The sequence below is a fragment of the Homarus americanus genome, unplaced genomic scaffold, assembly GCF_018991925.1.
Source record: "Homarus americanus isolate GMGI-L3 unplaced genomic scaffold, GMGI_Hamer_2.0 scaffold54679, whole genome shotgun sequence".
In the NCBI taxonomy this organism is placed as follows: Eukaryota; Metazoa; Arthropoda; class Malacostraca; order Decapoda; family Nephropidae; genus Homarus; species Homarus americanus.
The window spans coordinates 2,602,824-2,618,729 of NW_024722701.1; the positions used below are offsets into that span (position 1 = coordinate 2,602,824).

Consider the following 15,906-nt stretch of genomic DNA (forward strand, 5'->3'; position numbering starts at 1 on the left):
TCCCTGTGATAATAATTACTTTGTGTTATTAGAGTACAGAGTTATGGCCGCTTGATGTTATTGGTGATGGTGAGGGGGAGACACCCGCCTTTAGGGACTCTACTTCGAGGTGTGTGATTGTGTGATCTTTATTTAGCCTTCGGGGTATATATTCATCCGGGTCCTGAGGTAGTGCTGACGGCTCATTTACGGCTGTGTGGTCGACTGTGTGAGAGCCGGTGTGGGTTATATATATATATACTGCGTAGGATAGAGATTCGTGTGTGTGTGTGTGTGTGTGTGTGTGTGTGTGGATCGCCCCGTTGGACAGGTCTTCAGACGATGTTAGTGTGTTTGTGATGTGCTGGGATAATGGATCTCTTGACAACCCTTCCACTGCACAGATCACTCTTGATTACACATGCGTCAAGACACACACACACACACACACACACACAATGGTTGCTCCTCGAGGTTAGACTGCCCAAGGATCACCAAGGCGTACATTTGTGTAAGGTGCAGAACCTGTCGCCAGTACAATATGGTCCAGCGTCAAGGAATAACCAAAGAAGACCGGACCGCAAATCTATTAAAATACAGGTCCCCAATTATCGCTGGGTAGACAGAAACAAAAGGCATAAAGAAACTTGCCCACACACAACAGGATCTGATTAACCTCTCGTCTATCAGTCTCTCTCTCCCTGTCTGTCTGTCTGGCTCCCTCTCGCACACACAGCAGCTCAGGACAACCTTGCTGGAGCTTCGTCACTTATAAATAATCTCGTTGCCATGGTCGACCGACACGAGGGCTGGTTGGATGGATGAGTGAGTTTGTTAATGGATGGATGGATGGATGGATGAGTGAGTTTGTTAATGGATGGATGAGTCAGTTTGTTAATGGATGGATGAGTGAGTTTGTTAATGGATGGATGAGTGAGTTTGTTAATGGATGGATGAGTGAGTTTGTTAATGGATGGATGGATGGATGAGTGAGTTTGTTAATGGATGGATGAGTGAGTTTGTTAATGGATGGATGGATGGAAGAGTGGGTGAGTCAGGGGATAGGTGGATGGATGGATGGATTAACTGATTGATGACAATAATTAAAATAAGGGTGGGAGAGTGTGTGTGTGAGTGTGTGTGTGTGTGTGTGTGGGAGAGTGTGTATGTGAGTGTGTGTGTGTGTGTGGGAGAGTTTTATGGTCCTACTAAGGTAATTTCTCCTCCCCTCACCCCCCCTACACACACCTTTCACACTCTCACCTCTGATCTTTTCTCACGTACAATCCTCTCACACACCCACTCTCTCTCTCTCTCTCTCACACACCCACTCTCTCTCTCTCTCTCTCTCTCAGGTGAAAGGAGAGATAAAGGTTATAGTATTGAGTGAGTGAAATATTCAACACCTGGCCTGGACCTGAACTGGACCTGAAAATGTACCTGTTACCTGTTGATGTACCTGTTACCTGTTGATGTACCTGTTACCTGTTGATGTACCTGTACCTGTTGATGTACCTGTACCTGTTGATGTACCTCTTACCTGTTGATGTACTGTTACCTGTTGATGTACCTGTACCTGGACCTATATAACCACCCAGGTAAAAGTGAAGCTTCAGGTTAATTAGTGTCAGGAAGCTCTTACACACCTGTTGGTCTCACGTTACCTTATAGCAGAGCTTCTTTAGGGCTTAATCAGCTTCTTATGCTCCCTTGATAATATTCTCCCTTGACGATATGCTCCCTTGGCTTGGTTATATGCTCCCTTGATAGTATTCTCCCTTGACGATATGATCCCTTGACAATATGATCCCTTGGTTTGGTTATATGCTCCCATGATAGTATTCTCCCTTGACGATATGATCCCTTGGCTTGGTTATATGCTCCCTTGATAGTATTCTCCCTTGACGATATGCTCCCTTGGCTTGGTTATATGCTCCCTTGATAGTATTCTCCCTTGATAATATACTTCTCTTGGTTGTTATTATGCTCCCATCATTTAGTCTTCCCCTCACTTCCTCTCACCCTTCATTTCCCCTCACCCCTCACCCTTCACTTCTCTTCACCCCTCACTTCACTTCTCTTCACCCTTCACCCCTCACCGTGTCGTTAACTTGACAACTCTCCTCATCAACATTAATGATATACGCCATGGGCCCTGGATGACGCCTTACGCATGCAAACTACCGCCTGCTTGTTACTCTAAGGGGAGAGTGAGGGGGTACAAGTAGCTGGTGAGGGGACACAAGTAGCTGGTGAGGGGAGAGTGAGGGGACACAGTTGTCTTGTGAGGGGAAGTTGAGTGACCAACTATGACCTACGATGACCTATCATGACTGAACGTGACCTGAGATGACCTAAGATGACCTGCTATGACTGAACATGACCTAAGATGACCTACGTTAATTAGAAATGACCAAAAAACTCACCTAATATGACTAGACGTGAGCATGCATGTCAATTATCACAAACAGAAGAATCGCGTCTGATCTTCACGTGAATGAAAACGTATTTACTTGACCCTTGACGTGACTTAACATGATCTCCCGTGACTGGTCAGTACATGGCGTGACTTGACTTGACCTCATCACGTGACCTAGCAATGACACCCACCTCCCTCCCTCCCAACTCTTTCTTGTCGCTTGGCGGGAACTGACACGGCCGGAAGCAGGATAGATAAATAAGCTTTGATCTTTTTGATGTTGACACGCACCTCACCTCATCTCACATTACACCAACTTCACTTCACTTCACATCACACCAACTTCACTTCACCTCACCCCAACTTCACTTCACCTCACCTCACCAGGTATCGTTAGGGTATCTAAGTCATCAGATGAAATAAACTGAGGTGTCTAATCTTCTGGTAACCTTTAATTTGCCCAAGAGGTCATACTTTCAAGTCATGGTTAAAGGTCAAAGGCTAAGAAGCTTATAGTGAAGATCTCGTGACCTGACAGACAACAACAACAAAAATATTATGAACCAACACGAGACGATTTGACTGAGCGTGACCTAACGTGGCCCTTGATTGTGTTCCATGACTCGGCGAACTCTCTCCCCTGTGTGCCTCTCATGCTCACGGCCTACTCCACCGCCTCCTGGCATCACTGCTGGCGTGGCACCTACCGGGCCTGCCCCGGTGTGCCCTGCTGCCCCCGTGCCACGTCCCGCCCCATCACCACGACACGTGGAGCCTCATTCTGTCCACCCACAGCAAGCCGCGCCTGCTCATGTCTCTGAGCTGTCTCCACCAGAGCCCCTATTGGACCCGAGGACACCACCCCCGGCTCCCCGTCCCCCACCGGCATGCCGGCATCTGGGGCCCATCCACTCCAGTTCTCCGCATCAATGGATCACCAAGAGAACATGCACGTGGACTACGTATCTACGCCAAGAAGGACGTCCCCTACCAACCTCTCGATGTCCCCCTTAAAGCCGACACTACCGACGTACACGCCATCACAATCACACTAAAAGGTATGCCCCTCCCTCCACCTCTACTGTACCTGTCCCACCACAACATATCACCTCCACCCCCACCCTCCTTGTGAGGACCTCAATGCCCGACACCCCAGTCTCTGCTCCCAGGGGCCCTACCCAAACTCCCGGGGTAACTCCTGACTTTCTTACCCACAAACCACTGATGACACTGTTACCAACACCTCTTCCCTCCCTGACCAGATACCCCTCCTCCTAGGCCCGGCACTAGGGACCTGCCACACTTTGCCATAAACAGATGAATTGTACCGAGAATTTCCCCCCACACACTCATCATTCTGTCACTTTATGTAACTTGCTGACAAAACCCATGACCCCTTAGGCTTTTACGCCCTTAATGCACGAGTCATGAAGGCAAGCATGAACTACGCATGCTTCCCAGATGGGCGCTGTAAACGCTTTTGCGCTTCACCTTTGCACAGGATGACAAGGGGGTGCCCAATAAACTAACCCCCTCGGGAGCAAATAAAAAATATCTCTTGACCTTCCTCACACACACACACACACACACACACACACACAAATGGTCACACTGCTTTTAAATAGGTTAGGTTAAGTTGTAGTGATGGTAGTGGCGTGGGACGGTGTGGGTAGTAGTGGTGGTGGTGGTAGTGACGGTGGTTGGGGGGGATGGTGGCGCCCTTTTTAGCCAGTCAGCCAAATTCAAGGTCACCCGCCCGGCCAAAGGTCACAAGGGGAGGAGGAGAGAGGAGGGAGGAAATGAGAGGGGGAGGGGAGGGGAAGCAGGAAAAAATGAATGTGGAAAGAGAGGGAGTGCGGATGTGTGTGGGCTTGCATGTGTGTGCATGTAGGTGTACATGTGTGTAAGTGGGCGTGTGTGTATGTAGGTGTACATGTATGTGTTCATCTATGTGTGTGTTGCGCGTGTATGTATGTGTTCTTCTATGTGTATGTGTTTACATCCTGTGGCTTTGTTTACATCCTGTGGCTTTGTTTACATCCTGGTGTTGAACAGGATAATGGCCGGTCGTAATGGCGGGTTTATTAGTAACATTAAGGGATAATCCTGACTATGTTGCCTGCCGGACCTAACCTAACTTAACCTAACCTAAAATCAGTACCACTACCAACCCCACCACTTACTACCACCCCACCAACCACCACCACTTACTACCGCCCCACCAACCACCACCACTTACTATCACCCCACCAACCACCACCACTTACTACCCACACCAGCCACCACCACTTACTACCACCCCACCAACCACCACCACTTACTACCACCCCCACCAGCCACCACACTTACTACCATCCCACTAACCTGTCACTACTACCACCCCACCAACCACCACCGCCACACACCACCCCACCAACCACCACCACCCCTACCACCCCACCAGCCACCACCTGCCACCACCACTTGCTACCACACAACACACCACCACACTTACTACCCACCTGCCACACCACTTACTACACCACCCCACCAGCCACCACACACACACCACCCCACCAACCACCACCACCCCTGCCACCCACCAACCACCACCACTTACTACTTACCAGCCACCACCACTTACTGCCACCCACCAGCCACCACCGCACTACCACCTGCTCCTACCCACCAACCACCACCTGCTCCACCACCACTTACTACCCACCAGCCACCACCACTTACCCACCACCCCTGCCACACCGCCTACCCACAACTACCACCACACCTACCCACCTGCCCACCACACTTACTACCACACAACCACCACCACCCTACCACCCACCAGCCACCACCACCTACCACCCCACCAGCCACCACCACACCTACCCACCCCTGCCACCACACTACCACCCCACCAGCCACCACCATTTACTACCACCCACCCACCCACCCCACTACCCCACCAGCCACCACCACACTACACACACACAACACCCTATAATCACTACCACCATCGCCAGCCCTCCCACAATAACCACCATCCCAACCTTCACAATCACAGCAATCACTACCACTACCTGGCAAAGCCCAGCGGCACGTGTTCCCGACCCGATGACGTCAACAGCCTGAGCAAGGGATGACAACCTAAACGGCGTGTGTGTGTGTGTGTGTGTGTGTGTGTGTGTGTGTCTGTGTGTGTGTGTGTGTGTCTGTGTGTGTGTGTGTGTGTTCATCATCATCATCCTCACCATCTCCAACAAAGGGGACATTACAAAGGTACTCAAACTATCCAACCAGGAGCGAACTCGTAACAATGGTTTTAAATTAGACAAATTTAGATTTAGGCCTGAAATAGGTCAACACTGGTTTGGTAACAGAGTTGTGGATGAGTGGAACAAGTTACCAAATATCATCATTAACTCTAATACGCTGGGTAGCTTCAAATATAAGGTTGGGTGGATATATGAGCGATAGGGGTAGGGTGTAAACGGGACTGCCCATTATGAACCAATAGGCCCGCTCCTCCATGCTTACGTTCTTTGTATTCATAAAAAAGGATAAAATATTTTATTTTTATATTTATTTTTTGTAAGTTTTTATTTGTTTTATTAATAATTTTATTTTGTAAGTTATTATTATTATTATTATTATTATTATTATTATTATTATTATTAAAACAGTAAAAAAAGATCCAATAAATAAGGTAAATATAAAGAGAAATAAGAGAAGGGTCGGGATTGGTCGGATCAGAATGTGTGAACGAATGTGATTGGCTGGAACGGGATGTGTGAGGTCAATATGACGGGCGTGACGTCACTATCGATCTTAGCATCCCCCCGCTTCCCCCCCCCACCACCTGCACCTTCCTTCCTTCCTTCCCGTCTCCTCTCTCTCTCTCTCTTCCTGTTCTCTGCTTCCTTCCTTCCTTCCTTCATCTCTCCTTCCTTCCTTTCTGTATTTCCTTTTCTCTTCCTCCTCCTTCAACCACTACTACCACCATCCTTTATCATCACCAAGATAACAACCACCACCACCAGCATCCTCAACCACCACCACGGCAACCACCATCACTACCACTATCATCTGCTACCAGTACCAGGAAGTGGATTATCACATAAGGAACACCATTAATTATCACATAAGGAACATCACTAATTATCACATAAGGAACATCACTAATTATCACATAAGGAACATCACTAATTATCACATAAGGAACACCATTAATTATCACATAAGGAACATCACTAATCACTATCACATAAGGAACATCACTAATTATCACATAAGGAACATCACTAATTATCACATAAGGAACATCACTAATTAATTATCACATAAGGAACATCACTAATTATCACATAAGGAACATCACTAATTATCACATAAGGAACATCACTAATTATCACATAAGGAACATCATTAATTATCACATAAGGAACATCACTAATTATCACATAAGGAACATCACTAATTATCACATAAGGAACATCACTAATTATCACATAAGGAACATCACTAATTATCACATAAGGAACATCACTAATTATCACATAAGGAACATCACTAATTATCACATAAGGAACATCACTAATTATCACATAAGGAACAGCCGATACACGAATTATTCCAATGCAGTGAAATAACAATGCGAGTGATCAAATAATTGGCAGGTAATGAGGGGGGCATAATTGGTGGATAATTGGCCCATTAATCACCCAATTACAGGTGATTAGACCCCGACGGCTCACAACAACAAGGAAACAATCTTTTAGAGGTTTTTAATTTGTATTTTTATTGGCTTCAGTATTTTAATTTTTTTTTTTAGAATATATATATATTTTTGGGGGGTCTTGGTTGAGTCTTGAGAGAGTTTTGACGCCATTTTATTTTATGGGAGGAAGTGAATTTATCAAGGATTAAGAATTCGTAAATTAAAATATTGTAAAGTGAACGTCCGATGTTTTAAAAATCTATAAATTCTTACAAGTGAAATTTATGGTAAGAAGGTTTGAAAAATTCCTCATAGCAAGTATAACAAATTGGTTATTCGAAACCTTTCATTAATCTATCAATTCGAACGTAATAAAGTTTAGGTATAAAGCTCTGAAAATACCCAAGTTCAAACACGAGGAAATGAATTTGACGAACGTTTGAAATTTCAGTGATTTATGAACGTAAGATTTTCCTCAGAACTTATCCATTAAGTTTGACCTTCACAGAACTTCTCGCCGTGAAATTTCTTCTTAACTATAAGCATAAGAACATATTTCAATGGCTGACTTAACCCAAAACACCAAAATTACTCCCAAAATTGAATGAAAATTATACCGAGTCTCAAATAGATATAATTCACTTAGCATCAGTTCGGGATGGATTATAAACTTGAGAAATCTGAAAATCGGTGCCTCGTGTTAAGGTATTTCCTGAGTTGAAATCCGCAGCTAAAATTTTGATCTGAAATTTGAGTGTGTGTATCATGCTGTTTAGTCTGTGTATGGCTGAGCAATTTCCGATTTACAGAGTGTGGTGTCCGATTTACGATGTTAGTTTCCGATTTACAGAGTGTGGTGTCCGTTTTACGATGTTAGCTTCCGATTTACAGAGTGGTGTCCGATTTACGATGTTAGTTTCCGATTTACAGAGTGTGGTGTCCGTTTTACGATGTTAGCTTCCGATTTACAGAGTGTGGTGTCCGTTTTACGATGTTAGCTTCCGATTTACAGAGTGTGGTGTCCGATTTACGATGTTAGCTTCCGATTTACAGAGTGTGGTGTCCGATTTACGATGTTAGCTTCCGATTTACAGAGTGGTGTCGGATTTACGATGTTAGTTTCCGATTTACAGAGTGTGGTGTCGGATTTACGATGTTAGTTTCCGATTTACAGAGTGTGGTGTCCGAATTACGATGTTAGCTTCCGATTTACAGAGTGTGGTGTCCCGATTTACAAGTGTGGTGTCCGTTTTACGATGTTATTTCCGATTTACAGAGTGTGGTGACCCGTTTTACGATGTTTCCGATTTACAGAGTGTGGTGTCCGTTTTACGATGTTGGTTTTAGATTTGCAAGTGTGGTGTCCGATTTGATGTTAACTTCCGATTTACAAGTGTGGTGTCCGTTGATATTGGCTTCGATTTACAAGTGTAGGTGTCCGATTTACGATGTTAGCTTCCGATTTACAGAGTGGTGTCGGATTTACGATGTTAGTTTCCGATTTACAGAGTGTGGTGTCGGATTTACGATGTTAGTTTCCGATTTACAGAGTGTGGTGTCCGAATTACGATGTTAGCTTCCGATTTACAGAGTGTGGTGTCCGATTTACGATGTTAGCTTCCGATTTACAGAGTGTGGTGTCCGATTTACGATGTTAGTTTCCGATTTACAGAGTGTGGTGTCCGATTTACGATGTTAACTTCTGATTTATTTAAGGCAGTTTCCGATTCCTACAGATATTGGAGCAGAGTTTCAAATACATTTATACACCGTTTGAATTTCTACAGAGTAAACTTACAGCTACGAGAACTCAGGAACCCACAACACAGTTAGTTCCATCTCTACATAACACCTGTAGGTCAGAATTCATTGGAAACACTAAATATCTTCGAACCAAGGACCTCTCAGAACACGATCCATCTCGTTTCCACTATGCCACGGTACTACCCATTCAGATTTGTAACTCGAAGCAGGAACTCACAAAAAAACCTTCGTTATCTTGTTTCCACGGCATACACACACACACACACACACACACACACGGGTTCAATTATTCAAGGCTAAAAAAAAACCTCCAGACAACGTTCCAGCCAGAACGCAACATCCCACCTCGTTGCCCTGCGCACAACGTTAGCCCAACACAGTAAAGATATTAGTCTGGAAGGGTGGGGGGGGGCACAGGTTGCTATGCAGGAGCTTGTGTTGTCTTTAGGTTGCAACTTGCAGGTCGGCTGTGAGGTGAGGAGTGAGGAGAGGGAGAGGGAGAGATGGAAGGAACGGGTGGGAAGAGAGGAAGATGGAGAAAGGGAGGGACAGAAGGGGGAGGAGAACGACATTGGGAGGGAGGGAGAAAGGAGGAAAGGGAAAGAGAAGGGAGGGGGGAAGGAGGGAGGTAGGGATGAGAAGAGAGAGGAAGGGAAGGAATGGAAGAAGAGAATGGGAAGAGAGGGGTGGGAGGGATGTGATGCAGTATAAATCCTTCCCTGGTGTAGGAGGAGGCACAAGGGTCGGGTTTACTTGGCAACGAGGAACACCTGTGATGGACCAGGTATTTATTGGTGTGGCTATTGCCGTGGTTATTAGTGTGGCTATTGCTGTGGTTGATAACTGCTATTGCTATTGCTTGTCCACACACACACACACACACACGCGCGCGACAATAACCTAACCAAAGTGTCACTCCAGTACGTTGAGCATGACACACTAAATTAGAGTCTGTGTGTAAGTGTCATAGAGACCATTGTGGCAGGTGTCAGGTGTCGTGTCTCTAATGAGTCCACAATTTCCTCGCTAAAATGGTTGTTCTTGTGTAAAGGGTCGAGGTTGTTTACGAGAGAGAGAGAGATAGAGAGAGAGAGAGAGAGAGACTGTGTATTTTATATGTATTAAATTTAAGTACGTCTTTTTATTGATTATGAGCATACTGTACATACATACATACATAAAGGCAGACAAATATATATATATATATTTCACTAGAATTACCAGTTATACCCGAAATGCTGTTCATCCAACTAATCAACTACTATAATGAGGGGAATCTCTGTTACCACTGGCTAATTATATACGTGTTGAAGGGAAGACTGTGATACTATGGAGAATATTTACCTTGTTAGTTGCGTCACCTTTGGACATCATTCTTCTCAAATCTGACGCAAACGGTGAACCCAGGACGCAATAGTGTGAGGTAAGCTTGTTGTGGTGATAGTACCTGTGTGTGGTGTAGTTTACCTGTGGTGATGACAGGTGTTGACTGTTAATTGCAGGTGTTGTAGGTGACCAAGTCGTTACTACAGGGGTATAGTGACGTTTGTTGTGTGTTCCTAGATCTATTGGTCATGTTATGGAGGTGTGTCATTATCATCATCATCATCATCATCATCATCATCATCATCATCATCATCATACGGGACACCCTCAAAAGGTAATGAAACGAACCTTATTTTACGATAGTAGGAATTTTCACCCCCCCCCCCTTAACCCCCTTACCTCACCCCTTGCTTCCTCCCCTTACCTCTCACTATCAGCCCTTTGATGAGTCTAATACAGTGGTTTTCCTCAGGGGTCTAAAATTAGCCCTGAACACACCTCAAGGGGCTACTCAGGTCACCATTGTGTGTTTGCTTGCTGTGAGGGTGAAGGAAGACGTGTGTGTGTGTGTGTGTGCGTGTGTGTGTATGTGTGTGCGTGCGTGTGTGCTGTTCAGAAGAGTTACTACAAAAAGCATCTTCTCATTTACCCAGGTGGATGATGACGTCACGCGAGGGAGAGATGAGAGAGAACGAGTGTCTCAAATGTTCTCTTAAAAATAGACCGAATTTCGAAACCTAACACCATATTTGTTGAATAAATAGTCTTAATGTTTCGTAATTCATAACACGTGAATAAAGTGAATAAATCATAATAATAAATGGATACTTTTTTTATTTAGTTATGTTATAAATAGACATCTGACAACTGACATTATAGTATATGGAGAAATAATGACTTGGTGTGTAGAGCTGCCCAGGGGCCTCCACAATCTGGGGGCCTCCACATATTATAATATTTAATTTATTTGTTTATTTATTTGATTATTTTTATTTTCATTCTTTAAAATTCATGTTTATCTATTCCAACACGTAAAACTATGTTCAGCAAGAAGCGTGATAGAAATTAGGCTAGCTACTCCTTGAAATTCATGAATAATGCAAAGAATCATCTCTCTGTAATAACTAATAATATATTCTTTTCTGTGAAGTCTCTTGAAAATTTTTGACATGTGCGGTAGTAGCTATATCAGGGCTGGTCGACTTGAATGACTCCAGTCATGTCTCACTTTTGTGTGTGTGTGTGTGTGTGTTGGGAATTTGTACACTATCAATAAATATACAGTTAATTAAAAAGTTCTCAATGTTCTAATTTCCTCAATATAACTGCATATGGCTTCAAAATTCTCCAAAGAAGTGTTCAAATTTCAAAATTTTCCCCGGGGGGGGGGAGGGGGGGGCTTACAGCGCCCCCCGGAACTCCCAGATGTTTAGGCTTGCTTCACTCGCGACCCCACCCTCTTGGGTAGTTATAATGAGGGGGGCCTCCACAAAGAGGCTGCCCATGGGCCTCCACAAAGAGGCTGCCCATTGGCCTCCACAGGTCTAAATCCGGCACTGGAGCTGTCACAGGGGGAGGGGGATGCATGAGAGGAATCATTTATTGTCCTTCAAGGGGATACCTGACTCCTTCCCTGTTTTAGCCACTTGGTAATGAAGGGGGAAGACCTGAAGGGGTATTATTATCCTCTGGTATTCCCTCCACCACAATACCATCTCTTCGTCAGCCACTTGGTCAGGTTAAAGAGGACAATGAAGTGCCTCAGGGTGTCTTGGAATTATGCTTGAGTAATACACCTTCGATACTTGAGGTGTGTGTGTGTGTGTGTGTGGTGAGACAGAAACATCCGGGACTCAGATTGAAGTAGCTACTGTACAGTAAACAACCCCTCAAGGCTAACATGCTGCCACCGAGAACGTAGAGTTTGTTTACCTACCTCTCCCTCTCCCCCTCCCTCTCTTTGTTTACCTACCCCCTCCCCTCCTTCCCAGCTCGAGGCTATAGTCCTTAACTCACCTCCATTGAGAGTCTCAGATGAGGTGGGAGAGGCATTTTACCTGTCTATATTAGGGAACGTGAAGTCTTTATACCTGTAGAGATTGTCTCAGGTGAGGTGAGATTCGATCCCTTGTGCTCGAAGATCCATTTTTCAGCTGGGTCGACGCGGGGTCACCTCACTCACCCGTTGCGCTTCTAACACTTAAAAAAGGAAGTAATTTGTTCATTATTCTCCCAATTATTTTTCAGCTTACATCAAAACATTCGAAGTTACTCAAAATAAATTCCAGCTAAAACATAAAATTCCAGCTTATGCAAAACAAAAACAAACTAGATAAATAAACAGATAAATAAAATAATAATTCCGTCAAAACAAATTGCAAGTTACATTAAATTAATTCCACGTTACGTCACACATACATATTCACGTCATAACAGGCATTATATGACGTCACATTACAAAAATATCCAGACAAAAGTGCATTATGATATTACGACTTTTAAAACACAATTCCAAATAAAATAACGGGATTGTAATTATAACGTTTTAGTGAGATTAAATCTTTTTGTGACTTTATTAAATATGAAAATGATTTAATGTGCCTACTAATGCATTATCTTGGCTTTCAAACACAAACAGCGAGTAATGGCGCTTTTTTCTCCCTTTGAATAAGAAAAAAACCGAATGAATTGTGAAAGTGTGTTTTATTGCCATTGTTTTCTTTTCAGGGTGATTAAAAAAGTTTGTGTGTGTGTGTGTGTGTGTGCGTGCGCGCTCGTATCTCCTACAATAGACCACAAGACCACTCTTTTTATTTCCAGGGACCACAAAACCACCTGCAACATCACTCCATAGCACTCCAGACCAGCCCAGACCCCTCCAAGACTACTCCAGACCAACTCAGACCAGCCAGGCGAAGACCAAGTAAGTGTAGTGGCCCCTTGCTGTTGAGGTCCAAGTTGGTGTATTTTTATATACTGCACCTCGCAATGAGTGTCTGTCATGTCGGCTTTACTAGGGAGACCTGACCAAGATCCAGAGCAGCGGGGAAGGAGGGAGGGAAGGAGGGAAGGAAGGAGGGAAGGTAGGAGGGAAGGAAGGAGGGAAGGAAGGAAGGTAGGTAGGAGGGTGGGATGGAGGGTATGCTGGAAGGATGGAAGGAGGGAGGGAGGGTATGAGAGAAGGAAAGTGGGAGGAAAGGTACATGGGAAGGAAGGTGAGAGGGATGGAAGGTAGGAGGGAGGGAGAGAGGGAAGGAAGTTATTTCTATAAGGATCTTGACTACCCAGGTGGTATTTTGAGCATGTCAGAGGGTGCTGGATCCCTCCCCTTCCCTCCCCTTCCCTCCCTTCGGCTCCCCTTCCCTCCCTGTATTACTATAGTGTGATGGGAGTTCTATCATGCTAGTATGTTATGAGAAGACCTTTTCTAAATTCATCTGAAAGTGACCCAATAATATGTCATCTTTAGCGACTATTAAGTGACCTCCTTTACACACATAACCTCCAGGAATGTTGACTAAAAACAACATTAATAAACATCTTTTAAAATGTTTCGTTATAGAGTGTCTTGTTGGGTGATTATTTAAGGTTTTTGTTCTTACCAACATTTAAGCTTCCTACAGTCAGCTTGTCATTAATTAAAGCTTATATACTGATGGTGTTTTGTTAAGCTGGCCTTCACTGGGTATAGTGAGAGGTCGTCCTTGAACTATACCCTTGAAGTAATAGCTTGAAGTAATACTTGATATAATAAGATTAAACAACATTACATTTTAACCCCAATCCTAATGATGAGAATAGGTTGTGACCTTTTAGAACTGAGGTCTAATAGGATTGAAGCGTAAGGGATCTTGGCTCATTTGGACTCAGGCCATTAGGAGCGGGGCCCTTTAGGACGGGTGCCAATTAAGGACTGTGATTCAATATGACTGGGCCACATCAGGACTATGCCCCCATCATAACTGGGGTCCATTAGAACTGGGGTCCATTAAGACTGACGTTTACTAGAACTCGACCCATCTGGACCAGGACCCATCAGGATTAAAGCGTACTAGAATTGGGGCCCATTAGAACTGTACCTACCAGAACTTAGCCCCTATTTGACCAATCACCTGCGAGTGTTGTCTGTAATCTAGTCTCCCGCCACCAATAACCTAACTTAACTACCTGCTGGACGCCTCCCTGTAATGTCCTTAGGTAAGTGTGTTTCCTGGAAGATGTTTGTTAGAATATCTTTGAGACGTTTACGAGCTCCTGACGGTGCTCCAGGAAGCGTTCTGTGAGGCCACCAGCAGGAGGTATTATTTGAAAGGTATTGTCTAACGAGGGCGTCTTTACTACCGGGTTTTTTTAGTTTCTACCTCATCTAACCTAATCTAACTTAATTAATCTTTCGTACACACTGAGGAGGGAAGGATGGAAGGGGAGAAGGGAAGGGGGAGGAAGGAAGGAAGAGTAAGGAGGGAAAGGGGGAGAGGAGGGAAGGGAGAGAAAGGGAGAGGTGGGTGGGAAGGGGGAGGAGGGACGCTTATATTATTTAAACTCGACAGGTAATAATTCTTAATCAACCTCACACAGGTATGACTCACGACATGAAAATAACACTCATTGGATAAATATATTGAGGTAAACATGGCTGATGTTTAGTGTCTCGTGTAAACATCGTAGTCAATTGCAGTTTCACGTTGAGATAAATATTGCAGATTGTTGCAAGATAAGAGTGAGATTACTGCAGTTCTTGTTTGCATTTTTAGTGGTGAAGGCTTATCGGTGTTTTTGTAAATTTATGTTTCAATTCATTGCAGTGTTTGTTGATGTTGCCAATAGATCAGTGTTGTCGGGTTTTGTTGAAGACTGTTGAGTTTTTTGTTGCATACTTTATTGATTTTGTGGCCGTATTTGTTGATTATGTTGCAAATATTGTTGACTAGCAGAAACGCGAGGCCATGGTAGGACGCCACCCTCCGGGAGGCTCCACATTGTCTCACTGTAGTGCATGAAGGTAGACCACATTTTTGGTTTTGCCATTAGCAGCAAGTATGTGCAGATTTTTGTCAGTTCCCACTCTGGAGCATCCAACATAGAACTGTCTATGAGAGAAGCAAGGAAACACCAGGTTTAGGCCAACCATCACTACATATAACACCATCCATCATCACTACATAAAACACCATCCATCATCACTACATATAGCACCATCCATCATCACTACATATAACACCATCCATCATCACTACATATAACACCATCCATCATTACTACATATAACACCATCCATCATCACTACATATAACACCATCCATCATCACTACATATAACACCATCCATCATCACTACATATAACACCATCCATCATCACTACAGATCGGTAAAGTAGTTTCCGAGATTCTGGTGCAGACACACACACAAACATACAAACAGACATACTTCTTTGTTATATATAGGTAGATTGTGTGGGCATTTGTATTGATTATGTAGCAATTTTTTTATTGTATGCTAATATTATTGAGAGAGAGAGAGAGAGAGAGAGAGAGAGAGAGACTTATCTACAAAATCACAAAATCGCGGCAAAATATGAAACAGTGCTGGAAGGCCAAGAGCCAGCCACATGAAATAAACATACCGCAGCGAGATACCATTAATAAAATCCTCACTGTTTCTCTTCCTTTGTTGCTCACTTTGGGACGATAAGCTCGTAGCTTATAATAATTTCACGGCTCTCAGT

The 15,906-nt window shown here is 44.1% G+C and overlaps 1 protein-coding gene across 1 annotated transcript in view; it reads left to right on the forward strand.

Annotated features, from left to right (window-relative positions):
- The first annotated feature begins 3,138 nt into the window (after positions 1–3,138).
- The window catches only part of LOC121863107, a 33,435-nt gene continuing 20,667 nt past the window's right edge, over positions 3,139–15,906 (forward strand). The window contains exons 1-2 of the mRNA XM_042361605.1: positions 3,139–3,456; positions 13,002–13,104. Of these exons, the coding sequence (XP_042217539.1) occupies positions 3,210–3,456; positions 13,002–13,104 (350 nt within the window). The 5' untranslated portion in view covers positions 3,139–3,209. The remainder of the gene's footprint in view (positions 3,457–13,001; positions 13,105–15,906) is intronic.